The 18,458-nt window shown below is 42.1% G+C and overlaps 1 protein-coding gene across 4 annotated transcripts in view; it reads left to right on the top strand.

Annotated features, from left to right (window-relative positions):
- The first annotated feature begins 1,484 nt into the window (after positions 1-1,484).
- Positions 1,485-18,458, top strand: part of CEP131 (centrosomal protein 131) — a 47,766-nt gene continuing 30,792 nt past the window's right edge. For all 4 annotated transcript variants that reach the window (XM_043963663.1, XM_043963662.1, XM_043963664.1 and 1 more), the window contains exons 1-5: positions 1,485-1,883; positions 3,236-3,437; positions 10,766-10,860; positions 15,931-16,045; positions 16,420-16,547. In XM_043963663.1, coding sequence (XP_043819598.1) covers positions 3,252-3,437; positions 10,766-10,860; positions 15,931-16,045; positions 16,420-16,547 — 524 coding nt within the window. In that variant the 5' untranslated portion in view covers positions 1,485-1,883; positions 3,236-3,251. The remainder of the gene's footprint in view (positions 1,884-3,235; positions 3,438-10,765; positions 10,861-15,930; positions 16,046-16,419; positions 16,548-18,458) is intronic.

Genomic DNA, 18,458 nt, shown 5'->3' on the forward strand with positions numbered 1-18,458 from the left:
AAAAAAGAAAAACAAAGTAGGTGCCTACCCATTGTGGAATAGCTAAATTGTGGCTCATGAATGTAAGAGATTATGACTGTGCTGCTCAATAAACACCTACTATGTGCCAGGCACTGTGCTAAGGACTGGAAAATACTTAGTAATAAGAAAAAAAATATTATATATATATATATATATATATATATATAGAGAGAGAGAGAGAGAGAGAGAGAGAGAGAGAGAGAGAGAGAGAGAAGTGTAGAAAAACATAAACTCATGCTTATTTTGGTAAGCTGAATCAGGAAAACAACATGTACAATTACTACAGGTGGGAAGAACAAAAACAAAGCAATACTTTGATAGATTAACCAAGCTTGGTTCCAAAGAGGAAAAACATCTCTTTTTTTGCATTAGTGGGGGACTATGGGTATGGAGTATTTCATATGCCATCAGACTGTTGATGTGTGGGTTGTTTGTTACAATGGGTGAACATGACGGGAAACTTTAAAGTAAAAATTAGTGGTTCAAAAGGAGAGGAAAACCAGATCATATATTTGTACCCTAAATTTGAGGAGAGCAGATTTCAAAGGGTTTTGCTAACTTGGAATATAATTGGTTCCTTTTGTAATCCCATGTATTTTATTATATGCATTTAAAAACATTCTGAAAAGGGGTCCATAGGTTTCACCAGATTTGCCTGACCAAAAAAAAAAAAAGTTAATAACCCTTCCTTTAGTGGTATTGATGGTACTTCTGTACTTTTGTCTTTTAATTCAGTACCTCTGGCCACTAACTAAAAATCTAACTTAAAATACCCAGATATGGCAATGTTGAATTAAAAAAAAAAAACAAAAAAAACCCAGCTCCCCAGTTTGGTTTGAGTGAAGATTCAGAATGCCCATCAGTCCCCCAGGCCCACTGATGGGGAAGGCTTCAAAGGATTTTCTTACCCAGAACAAAGGCAGCACAGCAAGCCTGCCCGGTCCTCCTGAAGCCAGTTGTTTAAGTTGGACCTCTTGGGTCCCCACAGCCTCCCCTTTAAAGACTTTGCCTCCATCATCCCCTTTCCCAGATTCCTGCCCTCTTAAGGTCTCCCTTCTCTTAAGGTATCAGTCTCTGATCTTTCTTTCTTAACTTCCCTCTCCACACATCTGCCTCGGGCCTCCCGTCTTCATCCTTTTTCTTTTTTTCTCCCCAATTTTCCCCCTGACCCCTTGGCCCCATAGGTCACCACCCTCTCTCCAGCTTTGGTTCCTACCTCTTCCAACAGTGACCCTCTCCACGCCCCGCCCCCTCCAACCCGGGGTCACGCCTCCTCCGCCTCAACCAATCACAGAACCTCCCCCTCTGAGTGCCCCTCCCGCCCCCTTGGTTGTCCAATGGACGGCAGAGCCGTCCAGTGAATTCCTGAGATCTCCAGAGCCGGGCCCCGGCCTCAGCCAATCGGAAGGCAGGGAGGAGAGAGAAGGCGGGCTCCGGGGGCCTGAAGCTGTGGGTGGCGCCAGGCGGGTTGCTATCTGCCAGCGCTACTCACTCCTCTTCCTCCCACCTCCTCCGCTAGCCTGTCGCCCCCGTTACCCCTCGCCCGCCCCTCTTCATTGTTCCCGGGGGGCTCCTCGGCGGGGAGCGGCGGCTCGGGACGGGCGCGAGGGGACACCTCAGCGGGAAGACTGGGCCCCAAGCCGGCCAGACTCGACCTCCCTTCGAGGGCGCCCCCCGGGCCCGGCCTGGGGCTGTGGAGCCTGACCGCGGACGGGCTCCTCCGGGGTCCAGGCGAAGAAGAGGGACGTGGGGGGCCGGGCACCCTCCGCCGGCCCGTACCCCTCCAGACCCGAGGAGGGGGAAGGGTGTCCTTCCTTCTCCTCCCCGGCCCCGGGCTCCTGCACCACCACGGAGCTGAGCAGGTAAAGGGCTACTCGGGGTCCAGAGGTGCTGGGGGAGAAAAGGAAGGATGAGACCCCCGTCTCCCAAGCGAGGGCGTGGTGTGCATAGCTGATAACGCCCCCCTTTTGGGGGGGAGTGTATTTTTTTAAAGCTCTTAGATAAAAGGATGTGAAATAGCCCCAAGTTGGGCAAACTAAAGGTCTTGGAGGGGGTGGGGGGTGGAGGTGGTGAGTGGAACCAACAGCATGAAAGAAAGAAAAGCAAAATGAAAATGAAAAGGTAACCCTCGTCTTTGGTCTCAGTAGGTGCCTGAGTGATGGGCAGGCGACAGATCAACAATTAATTTCATTCCAGTGCTCTGGCCTTGGTCTGTGTCCTCTTGACCTAAACAGCTCTCCTCTCTTTTGAGCTTAAGGGTGGAAGATTTCCAGGCTCTGTTATTTTCTGTTGTTTTTTTTTTTCTGTTAATTAAGATGAGAAAACTTGTGTAAAGTGCTCTGCAATTCCTAATCTCTATATAAATGTTAGCTATTGTTATTATAGCCTGATTGTCTCCCACACAGGGCCCGGCACATAGCAGACACTTAATACTTGACTTTGACTTATTGTGGGTATAACAGATCTCCACACCCTACGGAGGCATCAGGAAAAGAAAGCAACAGCGGGCAAAGGGATCTTTTTCCTAAGAATTTTAAGCTTTTTGAAAAGCAATTTTTGGTATTTTTGGTGGTAGTTTCTTTTCCTCCCTCTCCTCCCCCTCTTCCCTCCTCTGTCACCTGTTGAGCCTCAATATGATCTCTGGCTTCCCTGCAGTATAAAGAAGCTGGTGTGGTGGTTTCCATAGTGAGGGTTGTGTTTATGTTACCATCCAGGAGCCCAGCAAATCACAAATGTCTTTGAGAAAACTAAAGAGAGAACCCTAGTCTGGACCTGATGTTGCCTATATCCTTGTTAAATTTTATTGCACAGCAGGAAACAACTCAAAGACTCTATATGCTTTTGTCTGATGATAGCGGTAATTTCTGATGCCTTGAAACACGAAGCCAAGACGGGCAAATGGAAACAAAATTGTTGTCTCATAAAAGGCAAGGAGTCCTATCCCTGTCTAAGTGTTAGGATTGAAGGACTTAACAGTGCCAGACACATAGTAAGCACTTTGTAAAAACACTTCTTGAAATAGGAAACTAAATGGCTTCATTTTGGCTCACAGGAAATACAAATCCACTCTAGAAGTTTGTGCCTGTAGAATATAGGCTGGGCTGTTTAAGTCATAGCCTGGTGTTAACATGTTCCCAGATTAGTGGTGGAGGAAGAAGGGGAGGAAGAGTTGATCTTTCCATGGTGATTCCTTCTATCTATTTTCTTGTTTTAGGTCTGCTCCAATCACAATGAAAAGTGCCCGGGCCTCCAGTAGCCCTGCCTGCTACCCAGAAGACAACCTAGAAGGAATGGAACTGAGCTTGACAGGTCTTCCCCTGCTTGTTTCCAGACGTCCTAATAGTGCATCCCCTGCAAAGCCCATTGCCCGTTCTATCTCTGTTGTAACTGAGAACAAGCCTAGGAGGAATGCCCTGGTGAGTGTCCAAAGCTCTAGAATGTCTTACAGGATACTTCCTTTACTCATTCCAGCATGAAGCTGGCTAGAGAGCTTTTTCAAAACCAGGCATATATTGACTTTCATTTGGTTGTTTAGGGGAATAAGGGTAACTCAGATGAGGTGAAGTGGACCTCACCCCCACTCTCCACCCCACCCCCACCCCTAGCATCATAATTGCTTTCACTCCCTTGTGGCAAATAAATTGGTCCAATGTTAATACATATCAATGCATGCAAAACAGTCAGCTTACAAATGATGTCTTAAATTCATCGAGATCTGCCTCAGCTTTGCATTAATGTCTATTATTTCATTTTCCATTAGAGCTGTGGACAGTGCTGAATCATCCATTCTCATTTGTTCCCCCTCACCCCAAAGGGTATATATTTACAGAGTGGTTAACTGAGCTTAGGTGTGCATTCAGTGGTCATTGAAGAGTCTGTACCAAATTCAGCTGCCCTATGTTGGGATTGAGCCTATAAACTTGGCATTATTAGCAGCCTCCTCTGAACAACTGAGCCAATCCTCTCAGATCTGTAAATTGTAAGGAGTTTTAATTTTCTCTGGGTTCTAACCTTGAATGTTACTTTACTGCTCCAAACCCTTCAATGACTTTCCTTAATACTAAATACCAATACTTAATGCTAAATAAAATTCATGCTTCTAAGACATTTTCTAGCCAATCTATTCTACTCTCTCCCCAAAACGTCCTGAGTTTTCCTACCTCTTTGCTCATACCATCCATCCCCAGTGCCTGCCCACCCCTCATCTCTCTTCAAATTGTGCCTGTCTTTCAAGGTTTAATTTAAATGCCACCTCTTTCATAATGTCTTCCCTGGTTCCTCTAGCCAGAAGAGTCTTCTCCTTCCTATGAATTATCATAGCAGTTCAAGGTAAATCTTAGGTATTCTGTTTTATGTTTTCCTTGTTCTTGTAAGTTCCTTCATGGTAAGGACCACATCTTATTTATCATTGCTCTCCCTCTACCCCAAATCAGTGAGTCCTCTGATCTTCAGTTGTCCTTAAAGATTTACAAGTGCTAATTGGCCTGAGCCTGGTGTGGACCATGCTTTCTGTACTCAGGATGGGTCTCTCATCCTTAGTGGTCTCAAATGTAGGTACTTGTTGTCTGAGGGAATTTGTGATAGAATGGTTGTCATAATTAAACTAAAGATTATACGCGGTCAATGACATTGGGAACTGGCAGTTATCTTAGTATGTATGTTCAATCTGCTCAGCTCAGATACGAATAAATTTGTTGAGAAGGCCCTTGACTGGAGCCACAACTGCAGTGCTTGAAAGAAAACTATTAACTCAACACATAAACCAAAAGGAAGACAGTAAACCACAGTTAATACAAAAGTTTCTCCTAATAATCCTAATAACAATAATAACAATAGGAGCTGCTAGGTGGCAAAGTGGATAAAGCACTGGCCCTGGATTCAGGAAGACCTGAGTTCAAATCCAGCCTTAGACACTCGACACTTACTAGCTGTGTGACCCCGGGCAAGTCACTTAACCCTCATTGTCCCACAAACAACAACAAAAACAATAATAACAATAGCTAGCAATTATGTAGCACTTTAAGGTTTGCCCAGTGCTTTCCATACGTTATTTCATTTGGACCTTCCAACTATTCTGTGAAGTGGGTGCTATTATTATCCTGGTTTTATAGATAAAAAAACTGACCCTAAGAAATGTTAGGTGATTTTCCCCAAGTCACACAGTAAATATCTGAGGCAAGATTCAAACTCGGACCCATGACTTAGGAAAGATATCTTCTAAAAGAAAAAGGGCTGCACTTGAATTTAAAGTACACAATAACAATAATGGGGAGGGGGGAGAGGAATCCACTTTGACTGGAATGTAGAATAACATGAAAAGGAGTAATGGGAGCTGAGCTGAGCTAGGTAATTGGGAACATTGAATTGTAAGACTGGATGTTTATACTATTTTAATGGGGAACCACCGAATGGTTGTGGGCAAAAGAGTGATGTGATCATAGTATTGAGATGATTATTCCTAAATAGTGAAGGGGAGGATGGCTTGGAGAGGGGATGTAGATTGGAGATAAAAAGGCCAGTTAGAAAGCTTTTAAATGGTCTGGTTGAGAAGAGACAAGAACCTAAAACAGAGCGATGGTGAGAGGAGTGGATGGATGTGAGAATGATTCTGGAGGTAGAAATGACAGGATTTGATACCTGATTAGCTGTGTGGGGTTTGGGAGATAGAAGATTCAAATATGGTTGTTACATTATTGGCCTGGGACACTGAGAGAATGTTAGTAGCATTTAATTAAATAGAAAAGTTAGGGACAGATTTGAGGGCATGGCTTTAGATACATTAAGTTTGAAGGACTAGCAGGACATCAAGATGGAAATGTCTAGGAGGTAGTTGAGAACGTGAACTGGACTTGTGAGGAATAACTAGGATGGGTATATTGATTTGAACGCAGCTCTTAAGAGATACCTGTGGGAATGGATGAGGTGACCCAAGGTAAAAAATGGAGAGACAGACAGACAGACAGACAGAGACACAAGAGGGCCTAGCATGGAACTTTGTTGGTTTATGATATTTTGATGGATCTGAGGTCTCATCAATGTGAACATGCCCTCTATCCATGTACCATTCATACCTTATCCATTACCATTGCTATCCAGTGTGTCATTTAGCATCTTGCTAAAAGTCTTCCTTAATCATAACTGGTGGGTATTAGTGCAGCACTATAGCTTTCTGTCTGGCTATTCCTCCCTTGCTCCTGCTACATGCCTGGATTGTCTTTTCTGGCTCTACTTGGGAGAATGATATGGAAAGAGTTCTGCCTTTGGTCTCAGTAATCCTGGGTTCAACTCTTGCCCCATAGTTGACTTTAGTTGACAAAGAAAAACATAATGCCTGTCATAACAGAGGACACAGCGCATTCAAGAGATACACAGTACAAATGGAAAGCAGTCTCAAAGGGAAGGCCTCATAATAATGGGGTATGGGGCTCAGTCCTTCAGAGCCTTGGTTTTCTTATATACAAAATGGATCCGATACTTGTACAGGGTTGTTGTTTAAGAAGATGCTTGGCAGATCTTAAAATACTACATATAATTGTGAGCTATTAGTATCATCACTCCTCTTCTCTTGTGCAAGCCATCATTGGTAATATGCTATAACCTATTAAAATCTAGTATATACCTCTCCATTGCCCTTTAGGCCACCTGTATAATCTTAATTGTATAAGATTCCTTTATAGCTGCAGTTACAAAGGTACTTTTGTCTAGTAGTCTTCCAAGTTTCAGTATCAGGCAAGTCTGGGAGACTTATGGTCAATGCCAGTCAGCGACATGGAGGAAATCTTTTGCCAAGTCCAAATGGAAGAGGGATTCTCAATAGATTGTTACATTCTCCAAATACTCTTGTTTGCCCAGGACATTCCTCTAAATGAATTAAAGTCTAGAATACTAAAGGGCTTCCTCTGTAATGCGAGTGCCTCTGCCATTCAAAATAGGTTAGCCTTTCAATCCACACAGGAAAAACTAAGTGGATAAAGAATTTATGTTGAGGGGCAGCTAGGTGGCGCAGTGGATAGAGCACCAGCCCTGGAGTCAGGAGTACCTGAGTTCAAATCCGGCCTCAGACACTTAACACTGACTAGCTGTGTGACCCTGGGCAAGTCACTTAACCCCAATTGCCTCACTTTAAAAAAAAAAAAAGAATTTATGTTGGGGGCAGCTAGGTGGCGCAGTGGATAAAGCACTGGCCTGAATTCAGGAGGACCTGAGTTCAAATGTTGCCTCAGACACTTGACATATACTAGCTGTGTGACCCTGGGCAAGTCACTTAACCCTCATTGCCCTGCCCCCCCCCCCAAAAAAAAAGAATTTATGTTGTCAGGACAGTTGGATGGGCTGACCATCATTCACTTAGTCCCATTGAGTCAGACATCTGATGTCAGTACACTTGAACAATGAGCTGGATCCAGAATTGACTAGGGGAGAAGGATGGATTGCACTTGGGAAATTTCCCAAGTACATAAATTGTTTTTCAAACAATTCCATGCTTCAAAAGTCTATTTAAAAAACCCCTACCAGTATTCTCTTGGCTTCAAATCATGGAACACTTCAATCTCTTAGAATCATGATAATAATCATTTGAGAGTCAGGAAAGAGTACTTTATTTGGTGTCAAAAGTTTTAAATAAATTTACAACTTGGTTTGTAACCTGGTATAACTTGGAAAAAGTTATTTGTTCTATCTTAGTCTCAGTTTACTAGTCTGTAAAATGGCGATCAATGACTAGAATTTATTAAGGACCAACTACATGCTGGATGCTGAAGATACATAAACAAAAATCAAACTGTCCCTGCCCTCCTCATCTAATGGTAAGAAAGCATACACTTATAAAGCTATATACAAAAGAGATACAGTTGTGGCAAAGATAGTAGTCACGGGGGAAATGGGGAAAGACCACATACAGAAGGTGGTTAATTTTTGGAGGAAACCAGGGATTTCAAGAGGTGCAGGTGAGAAGGGAGGACATTGTAGCCATGGAGGACAGCTGGGGCAGAGGCACAGAGACCAAAGAACAGCAGGAAGACCCTTTGGCTGGGCCATGGAAGAGGGCAGTGTGTAATAAGGCTGGAAGGGTATCTTGGGGTCAGGTTGTGAAGAGCTTTCAGTGTCCCCAAAAAGGAGTTTATATTTGATTGTAGAGATCAGGGAGCCATTGGAGTGTGTTGGGGGCAGGGGCAGTTGACGTGGAATGATCTGCATTTTGGCAGCTGTGTGGAGGATGGGATTGAAGTGTGAAGAAACTTGAACGAGGAAAACCAATTAAGAGTTGATTACAGTAGTCCAGGTGAGAGGTGCAGAGGGCCTGGGAGTAGGGAAGAGGAATGGCTGAATGAATAGAGAGAAGGCAGCAGGTCCAAGAGATATGGATACAGAAAAACCCAATTTGTCATCCGATTGGATTTGTAGGGTGAGAGTGAGGGGTTGAAAAATGATACTGATGTCTTGAAGCTGAGTGACTGAAAGAATAGTGGGGTCCTGAACAAAAACATGGACTTTGGAAATGGAGTGTGTTTTGGGGAAAGATAACAGTTCTGTCTTGGATGTGTTGAACTAGCAGTATCTGGAAGATACCTAGTCCATAATGTTCAAAAGACATTTGGAGATGGGAGAGAGATACCAGAGCTGAATGTATAGATAGACGAGTAGTTAGCATAAAGATGATCGTTGAACCCGTGGGAGCTGATGAGATCACCAAATGGGTGTGTAATGTGGCCCAGGACAAAGCCTTGTGGGACACCCACAGTTAGGGAGCAAGATATGGATGATGCTCCAGCAGGAGAAGGTAGGAGTGGTCAGATGGGTGGGAGAACCAAGGAAAAGCAATGTCTTGAAAGTCCAGAAAGGAGAGCATAGTCAACAATGCTAGATGCTGCAGGGTGGTCAAGAAAGAGGAAGAAAGCAAAAAGGGCATCAAAGTTGGCAATTAGGAGATTAGGAGATTAGGAGATCATTAGTAACCTTAGAGAGAAGTTTCAGTTGACTGATGAGATTAGAAACCACATTAACAAGGTTTTAAAAACAGGAGAAGAAATAAGGACAAGTATAGACACTTTTTTCAAGGACTTTGCATTTTTTTTTTGTTTTTTTTGGTGAGGCAATTGGGATTAAGTGACTTGCCCAGGGTCACACAGCTAGTATAAAGTGTCAAGTGTCTGAGGCTGGATTTGAACTCAGGTCCTCCTGACTCCAGGGCCAGTGCTCTATCCATTGCGCCACCTAGCTGTCCCTTTTCAAAGACTTTGGCTGAGAAAGGGAGGAGATGGCTTGAAGGGATGGTAGTTTTGTGAGGATAGAGGAGACTGTTGTGTTTGTAGATAGCAGGGAAGGACCTAGAAAATGGAGGGTGTGGTGGAGGGGGTAGAGATTGAAGAGTAAAAGAAAAAAAGCTCATGGTAGGGCAATCTGCTGGAGAATATAGGAAGGGATAAGATCAAAGGTATGTATAGAGGGGTTGTTCTTTGTAAGGATAAGGGTCACTTTTTAATCAGAGACTGGAATAAAGGAGGGAATTGTTGGGAATTATGTTGAGGAGTATGAGAAAGAGAGATGATAGAATTCAGTAGTTTTGATTTTTCTTGGTAAAGTTCTCAACTGAGAGGACAGTAATAATTGTAAAAATCAATAAGGTAGTCTTAAGTTGTTATTGTACTCCATCCATTGTTACCACTTCAACCATTACCTCTATGCTAGTGACTCCCAATTTTTATATCAAGTTCTGACCTGTTAACCTTGCAATTTTCACTTCCTTAGTTCCATATCTCTAGCTGCCTGTTGGACATTTCTAAGTAAAAGACTTTCAAAGTCAGTTAGTCTGAAACAGAACTCATCCTTGTCCCCCTCCCTGACCTTCCAAAAGGCTTTTCTCAACAGATTCTCTGTCAGTGACACCACCATAGGACTGGTTATCTGGGCTCAAAAATTTAGAGTCACCTTTGACTCATATCCTTCCTTCATATCTTTTATCCCCAAACTACCAAGTGCTACTTATTCTTCCTAAGAATTGTCCCTAGTATTCACCCCATCCTCTCAAATCCTGCTGGCACCACTTTAATTAAGACTTTTATTCCTCAATTATTGCCATAATTTACTGGTTGACCTCCCCTTCATTCACCACTCCAGTTTTCCCCTCCTCTAATTCATCTTTTGTGATGCTGTGTGACTAATCTTCCTTGGCTACTATTTTCATCATGTCACTCCCCTGCTCCAAACTTTTGTATACCTGTTGCCTCTTCTGTCTGACTTCTAGGTCCTTTGTCATCTGAACCTACCCTGCCTAACCAACTTCAATTCCTGTTCTTCTCCAGCATGTCCTCTGTTCTAGTCAGTTTGAATCCCTGTTCCAGAAACGTGTCATGCTTATACTTTCTTCTTTGCTAGTGCTCATGTTATTCCGCAAACCTGATATATTGTTCCGCTCTTCGTTCCAAAAATTCCACCTGCCCTTTAAGGCCCAACTCAATTTCTTCTTGAAGAATTTCATGAAAACTGTTCTAACATACATTGACCTCTCCCATTCTGTGAATTTCTTTAGCATTTATAGTTTGTACAACATGATTTAGCACTTAATTATATTTGTACATATCCTGTGTTGTTACCTAATTTTTTCATGTATGTTTTCCAATTTGATTATAAGCTCCTTCCACTCAGGGGTATATGGTTGTATCCCTCCAGAATCTACTGTAGTCCTTGGTACATAATAGATGCTCAGTAAATATTTGTGGCTTGCTTGATTTTTTTTTTTTTTCAGGAGAGTACAGGACCAGGGAATTCCAGAGCTATCAATAACCTTCGAAGATCCAATAGCACAACCCAGGTCAACCAGCAGTTGAATGGTACCCTCAGGTAATCCTCTTGGTTTTTTTTCCCCCAATCCAGCCCTAATTTTATTAGAATAGCTTTCCCCATCTTTCCAGGAAATTCCATCAAACATTAGAAAGGAAAGGGCACTTGCTTCAGTGGTATAGCCTGAAATAATGTCGGGGCTCTCATTGCAATTTTATAGATGAGGAAATACTGTCCCTTCAGACTGTTGTCTCTGGCTTTTGTCCCTCTGTGAGGGAGAGGGCAGCAGGGCTGACTTGTCTTCATTCTGAAAGGTGAAAAAGAGCAACAGATGTTTGGGAGACTAAGGCATTTATTTTCTTCCTTGCTAACAATGGAAGAGAATGGGAGTGAAAGCGGAAGCAGTGGAAGAATGTGATAGTCAAGGGTCATTCTGCTTTGAGAGTCTTCCACTCCTGATGTTCTTTCCTTTCCCTTCTAGGGATGGTTGTAGGCAATTGTCGGCTTGTGGGGAAAAAGAAATGGTGACCGTAATCTGTGATGTTTATGTGTTCTGAGTTATTCTGGGCTTTCTCCTTGACTGTGTTGGGTGGGTTCCTCTTCATAAGTTGCCCTTACCTGTGCTGACCTTTGGTCCTCTTGCTTTTCGAGCTGGCAGTTCTGCTGTGGAAAAAGGATTCCAGAAGGCAGTAACAGTCCCATTCTTTTCATATTCTAATTTCTGAGAGAAGAATTGGGAAAGGAAGCCAGTTAAAATTCTTCTTTTTTTGGTTAGGAAAAGCTTGCCTATTCATCCAAATGAACTGGAGATTGACTGATGAACCCTTCTTGTGTTCTTTTCTTAAAGCTTCTCTTCAGTTTGGAAAGGGGTCTTTTCTTCTTCCTGTCACCCCTTTTCAGGAATGCATTGTTTATAAAAGCCAAGGGAATTCTTTTGTGTGAGGAATGGTGGGATCTATAGAGAATTAAGTTCTGGGCTAGGGGCCAAGGATTGGAGTTTTTGTCAGGGAGAGAGGGAAGGAGCTGCCTCTTGCCCCAGAAGAAGGCAGACACATGCGGGACTAGTCGTTCAAGAGATTTCAGACTCTGGAAAAAATAGTCCTTAGGAATGATATGATAGCGAAACCAAACCAATCAGGTCAGGTCAGGTCAGAATGGACAAGGCCACTCTGCTAGTGTTGTAGAGGGACAGAGCTGGGTTTAAGTTTCTGTGGCGTTGAGTAAGTTACTTAACTGCTCTAAGCCCCATTTTTCTGGAATTTAAAATGGATATAAAGAGTACTTATATTACCTTCCTTACAAGTATAGTAAGAAAAAGAATTCTGTGTTAATACTTCAAATTTTCCTTTCCTGCTTTCTCATCTGTTGTATTTCTTTGTGTTCTTTATGTCGATCATAGTTTTAACTTAATGCACAAAAAGTTTTACTTATATTATAAATGAGAAGGGGCTGCAGAAATAAAAATATGTTATTACATGCAAACTTGCAAAGGCAGCAGAACTATTTTGTTTTGTTTTCCAGGTGCCCAAGGCCACCACCTTTCTCTTCTTTACCTTACCATAAATGTTGCCTTTTAAGAGTTTGGACCCTGTCTTTCAGACATGACTATCTTCCTCACCCCCATTCACTGCCAAGCAATGAAGTCATGCAAGTGCTTTTTTCTCATCTGGGTAGCTGAATTATATAATGTGTCCCAAACCCCTCTCCTGGTCAATGCCAGTTTCCAGTACTCTAGTCCCCCAGGGTAAGCGCCAAGTGTGTCCTCGAGGACCCCTCCTCTCCCTCTCCATGTTTCTGACCTCACTAAAGCTTTCTTTCTCTCCTCGGTGTAGCTCTTTTGTATCTGTAATTGTAGAGATTTGTCATTATATTCACTGTCACTTTGAGATCCTTTGCTGTGAAAAGAGAATGAATTCCCTGACTACACAGCTCTAAAAAATAAATTTGAACCATCTGCCTGATAAACAAAAATGTAGTCTTGTTTGTGCCATGACACAGGGTTGTTATAACAATCAGATGAGCTAATGTATGGGGAAATGCTCTGTAATCATAAAGTTCTATGTGAAGCCACTTGGAAGCAGGTCCCCCCTCACCAAGGGTCCATTCTCTTTACTAACCCAGGAAACATTTGGCCAAATGTTATCTTGTGATTTTTGCTCTCTGGACAGTGAGGCGGGTTGCCAGAATATTTTCCTCAATTATATAACTGCTCACCTGGTCACATCCTGAATATCTGTATTAAAAGCCTGTGGCAAGCAACTTTGAGATCTCAAGAAAATATCCAATCTATATTTATGTTTGGAATGATGGTCTTCCTCCCTTGGTGGTTGGAATGGAAGGAGAGTTTATCAGTTTATCAGCAATGAAGGGCCAACAAATGATCAGTATCCCTTAACACTCCTGGGACCTTAATTCCTAACTCTGTTGACTGATTCTGCTTTCCAAACCAGGAGAAATACCACCAAAGGGTTGAAGGCAGAGAATTCACTTGCTATGAGGTTTTCATATGTGCTTGAGGTATTCGTCACTCTGCTTTCTCACAATAGATCCTTATTAATAGGGGAGAGAGGGCTAAGGGAGCATATTTTCATAATATTTTATGCTATTGGACCCCAACTATGTTGCTTTCCTGGATTGCAAAATCATTGAGATAATTGCAGAATGATAAAATCCCAGAATCTTTGACAGTCTAGGAAGGAGAATAGGGCAGGAACACTTAACCTCTTAGTCAACATTCCTTACTTCATAACTGATATGACAGGACTTGACTAAGTGAAAAGGGACCTGAAGTTCTTAGGATATTTTTTTATGTTAAAATCTCAAGTATATCATAATTTTAACATGTACCTTTTTAAAATTAATTTTTTTTCAGTGAATGGAAATCTAACTTCTTTCTATACTACTCCCCCCTCCTCACTGAAAAGAAAGAAAAACAAAACTCTTGTCAGCCCCTCTTCAAGATCCAACCTCAGTAGAGTTTGTTTTGCTTAATACTTTGGTCTGTCTTCCCTCTGCAAACTCTTTATCTGCACTTGGGTCTGAACAATATAACCATGAATTTGCCCCCTGGTTAAAGATCCAGTAGACTGCTGCTGGACTTAGCCACTATCTGACAGCTAGAGAGTTCTGCATGTTCAGAGCGACAGAACTGCAGGCTTCCCTTTGGTCTGGGATTCCCGCCCTGGTTATTTGGTTACAGTCTTCAGATTGTGGTGTGAGGTAGAAGTAAGAGTGTTTTCTACACCTTGGATTACAGCCACATAGCTTCTTCCTCCTTCTATACTTGCTCCCCAATCAAAATATAACCTATTGCCCTTGTTGAAGATTAAAATATAGTTTTTGTATCTGCCTGTCTCCTACAAACAGATCAGAGAAATAATCTTTAATCTCTCCTACAAATTAATAAACAGATTAGAGAAATTATATCTTATAATATCTCCTACAATTTGTTCTCATACCTGTCCTCCTACAAATATAATAACCAGATCAGAGAACATGGTTAAGGACCAAATCAGAGAATTTAATATCTCCTACAAGACAAACCAGATTAGTGACAGACAGAAAAAAACACCATAATATCAGTTTAATATTTTGTCCTAAGAAGAAATATAACACATGATTGTGTGGAGACTACCCTCCTAAGAAGAGAGCTCAGAGACCCTCTTCTTCTAAGGGTTTTTTTTTTGTTTTTTGGGGTTTTTTTGCGGGGCAATGGGGGTTAAGTGACTTGCCCAGAGTCACACAGCTAGTAAATGTCAAGTGTCTGAGGCCGGATTTGAACTCAGGTACTCCTGAATCCAGGGCCGGTGCTTTATCCACTGCGCCACCTAGCCACCCCTTTCTAAGGGTTTTTAAGGTTTCTTTGCCGGTGGGTTACAGGGCATTGTCAGTTACAGATCAACCCAAAAGCAAATACTATAACAAGAATGGATGTAATGGAGGCATCATAAGATTACAGGATTCCAAAAAAGGGTTTGGCAAGGGTGAGGATACCAAAATGTCCATAATATAGGGACTTACTATCCTGTGGGAAAAGAAGTCACTAGGTGTGGTCTTTTATCTGCTAGCTATCTGGGTTCAGTTTTGGAGTTGAGTTGAAGGACATTTTGTTCCTATTAATACAGGATTTCATAAAAAATACTTTTGGTTAAGAAGGCACATCCATCAAATCCAGATGATCCATATATTCATATTAACACCCTCAACCTCCTCTTCCTCTAGATTACCATTCATAGGCACAGATTTCCTTCTTAGTCACACACTGGATCTGTGATCTTGCATTGTGATGGAGGTCATGGGGGGAGACACACACACACACACACACACACACACACACACACACACAAGTTGGCATCAGTTTTTGCTCCCTGACCAAGGTCAGGCTCCTTTTGTAGTTCTGGGACTCATTCATGCCAAAGGCAGGCCTTTGTTCAGTCCTTCAGCTGGAAGGTTCCATGCAGTATGCTCCTAGATAGACCCCATTTCTAGCATCTATAGACCTTACAGTCTTCTTGTGCCAACTTGGGCTGAAAAAATAACTCACTGTGATTTTTAAAAAATTTTCCCAGTCAGGATTGAATCTGGTGCTGTGTGTGTATGTGTGTATGTGTGTGTGTGTGTGTGCGTGCGCGCGTGCATACGTGCTGCAACTCTGCCATCTTGGTCTTCCCAGCATCTCACTTTGAAAGAGGTTGTGCTTGTCTGTTCCCTTCTAGGTTTCTCTTCTCTTTTGCATTTTTTTAAAAGCTCCAACAATCTTCTTTTCTTTCTTTTTCTTAGCAACCTATCACTATCTTCCCTGTCCTTCCCATCCACTAAAAACCAAAACAAAACCAGAAAACAAATTTCATGGGAATCCCCAGTTTCATGCCAAAGTTTGGGGCTGATCTTGAAGTCCTGAGTCAACAGTGGGAACTACCGTTGAAGCCCCAAATCATTGCCCTATGGATATCATATGTTAAGGCCTCCAGGCTTGGGTTGTTAGGTCAGAGCTAGGAAACGGCTCCTTAGACTATGTGTACATAGGGCTGTGTTTCTAGCTAGTGACCTGGCCTCTACTTGTTAGATTTCATTTTGTGTCTGAAATCTGGATATGTTCATTTTTATCCCTTTTTCCTTTTCTAAACCCAGCACTGACCAGCCCACAGATTTCCTAACCTTCTTTGACAGCAGCACCACGGGGAGAAAGAAGCTGGCAGGTCTGTGCAAAACTTCACCTGAGAAGAGAACCACATGGAACATTCTGGTAAGGGAATCCTTGGGAGTTTGAGTCAGAGATGAAATAGAATTGTTAGTTCCTCCGGTTCTACCCTCCCCTTCCCTAAGAAGGGGGAGACTGTAACTTGCTATGTGTAGCATCTCTACCTCTAGAAAAGGGAAAGTAAATACACATCAGACAATTTTTATCAAGTCTTTCTTATCAGAAAGAACTTTTTAGCTTGTTTGGCTACTCTTTCCATCACATGAGGGCCAATTATGTCCCCTTCCATTTTGTAGATGAGAAGCCTAAGCCCAGAAGAGACAATGTGACCAAATATTATACAAATAATTGAGGTAGAGTTGAGGCTAGTGATCTAAATCCTATCTTCTTACTTAGGTTGCCTCTGTGTTCCATAACAGGATGATCAGCCCAGAGTGTTCACCATCCCATCCAGTGCTCGAAGCACCAGTACACTTGACTCCTCAGTTGGTCTGAGGAAAAAAGAAGGCACGATATCCTTGGCACCTAACTTTACTGCCAACAACAGGTAGGGGCAAATCATGAAAAAGAATGGTTTTCTCTCACCCAGGAGAGAATAGCTGAATCGAGGATATGTTGTGTTGTATTCAGGAAATAAGTATTGCCATCTCCCTAGCATAGCTTAGGTACTAGATGGGGTTTTAGAAAGTTCTCTGTCTCTCTTAAGTCAGCCTTTTCTTTAGGGGAATGAAGGCATCTTTCTCATTCCCTAAGGCTCAAGCCTGAGGTGTGGGACTTTATAGACATTACATAGGAACAAGTACAATTTTCCAGGCTCATGGACTTAGCTTCTCAAATAACTTCAGTCAGTTAATCAATAAACACATATTAAACACCTACTTTGTCCTAGATACAACAGAAATACAGTGGGAATACAAAGAAAAGTACAAAACAGTCCCCTGCCCCTGAGGAGCTCACCAGTGAATGGGGGAGAGAGACAACATGCAAATACCCATGTATTGAAGCAAAACAAATCTATACATTGACTGTGTCTAAAAATGTATGTTTCATTCTGAACCTCTAGTCCATCACTTCCTAGCCAACAGATGGGAACCATTTGGAATTATGATTAATCACTGCATTAATCAAAGTTCCTAAATCTATCTTAGTTGTTTTCCTTTACATTATATAAATTGTTTTTTTCTACTCACTTCACCCTTCATCATTTCATACAAGTTTTCCTAGAATTCTTTAAATATGATCCTTTTGTCATTTCTCAGGTATGATAATATTGTTATATGCAGATACCAAAATATGTTCAGCCGTTCTCCATCTGATGAACTTCTCCTTTGTTTCCAATGCTTTGCTGCAACAACAACAAAATGCTGCTATCAGTAGTTTTGTGTAAATGAGTCCTTTCCTTGACTTTGTAGTATATGACCAGCCAGTATTACTAGATCAAAAATGAGGTACACTTTAGTGACTTTGGGGGCATAGTTTCAAATTGCTTTCCAGAATGATTGGATCAGTTCACAGCTCCGCTGCTCTATCATGCATTTGTGTGCCTCTCTTCCCACAGTTTCTCCAATAACCGCCATTTCTGTTTTGGTCATCTTTGCTAATCTGATGGATACAAAGTAGAATCTTCGAGTTATTTTAATTTGCATTTCTTTTATTAGTGATTTGGATTTTCATATGGTTGTTGATAGCTTAACTTCTTTTAGGAACTACCAGCTCTTATGCTTTAAGGAATGGAGAAGCTCTTCTTTTTATATATTTGAATCTATTCCCTTTATAATTTGGATATCAGACCTTTACCAGAGAAAGTTGCTGCAATGCTTCCTTCTTCCCCTGCCCTCACCAGTTAATGATTTCCCTTCTAATTCTAATTAATGATTTTGTTTGTTCAAAAGTTTTGCATGTTTGGGTCAGAGCAATAGTAGACTGCTTCTGACCTTACCCACTAAATGGCAACAGGGAAGCTCTGCAGATTCACAGTGACACAACTACAGACTTCCCTTTGCTTTAGGGTCTGTGCCCTGGTTATTTCTCTGTAGGCTTTAGATTGGGCTAGAATTTGTAACTGAGACCCTGCTCTGCTCAGGGTTTGAGCCACCCTGATGCAGTTTACTTTCGAACTCATTCCTCTTGTACATGGCCTGCGACTGCTCCATACCCCAGAATACCACCCAATCTGTGACCCAGAAATGGGGAGTGAGTGATAAAGCTGCAAGTTGGCAATTGTTCCTGTACCTTGTATGAAGTCGTGGTGCTCTGGTATGAGGCCTGGAATCATTCTTCCAGAGCTGGAGTGCTCTCCATGGTAGGCTTGTGGTCAGACCCTGTCTCTAGACTTCTCTGTTTCCACATGCCAAATTGGACTGGAAAAATGACTCATTGTGACTTTTTCTTGGATTTCCCCATGAGGATTCAGTTTGGTGTGTTTCTAGATCTGCCTAGAGGAGTTTTTATGAGGAGT

Source organism: Dromiciops gliroides, chromosome 4, assembly GCF_019393635.1.
Source record: "Dromiciops gliroides isolate mDroGli1 chromosome 4, mDroGli1.pri, whole genome shotgun sequence".
Classification (NCBI taxonomy): Eukaryota; Metazoa; Chordata; class Mammalia; order Microbiotheria; family Microbiotheriidae; genus Dromiciops; species Dromiciops gliroides.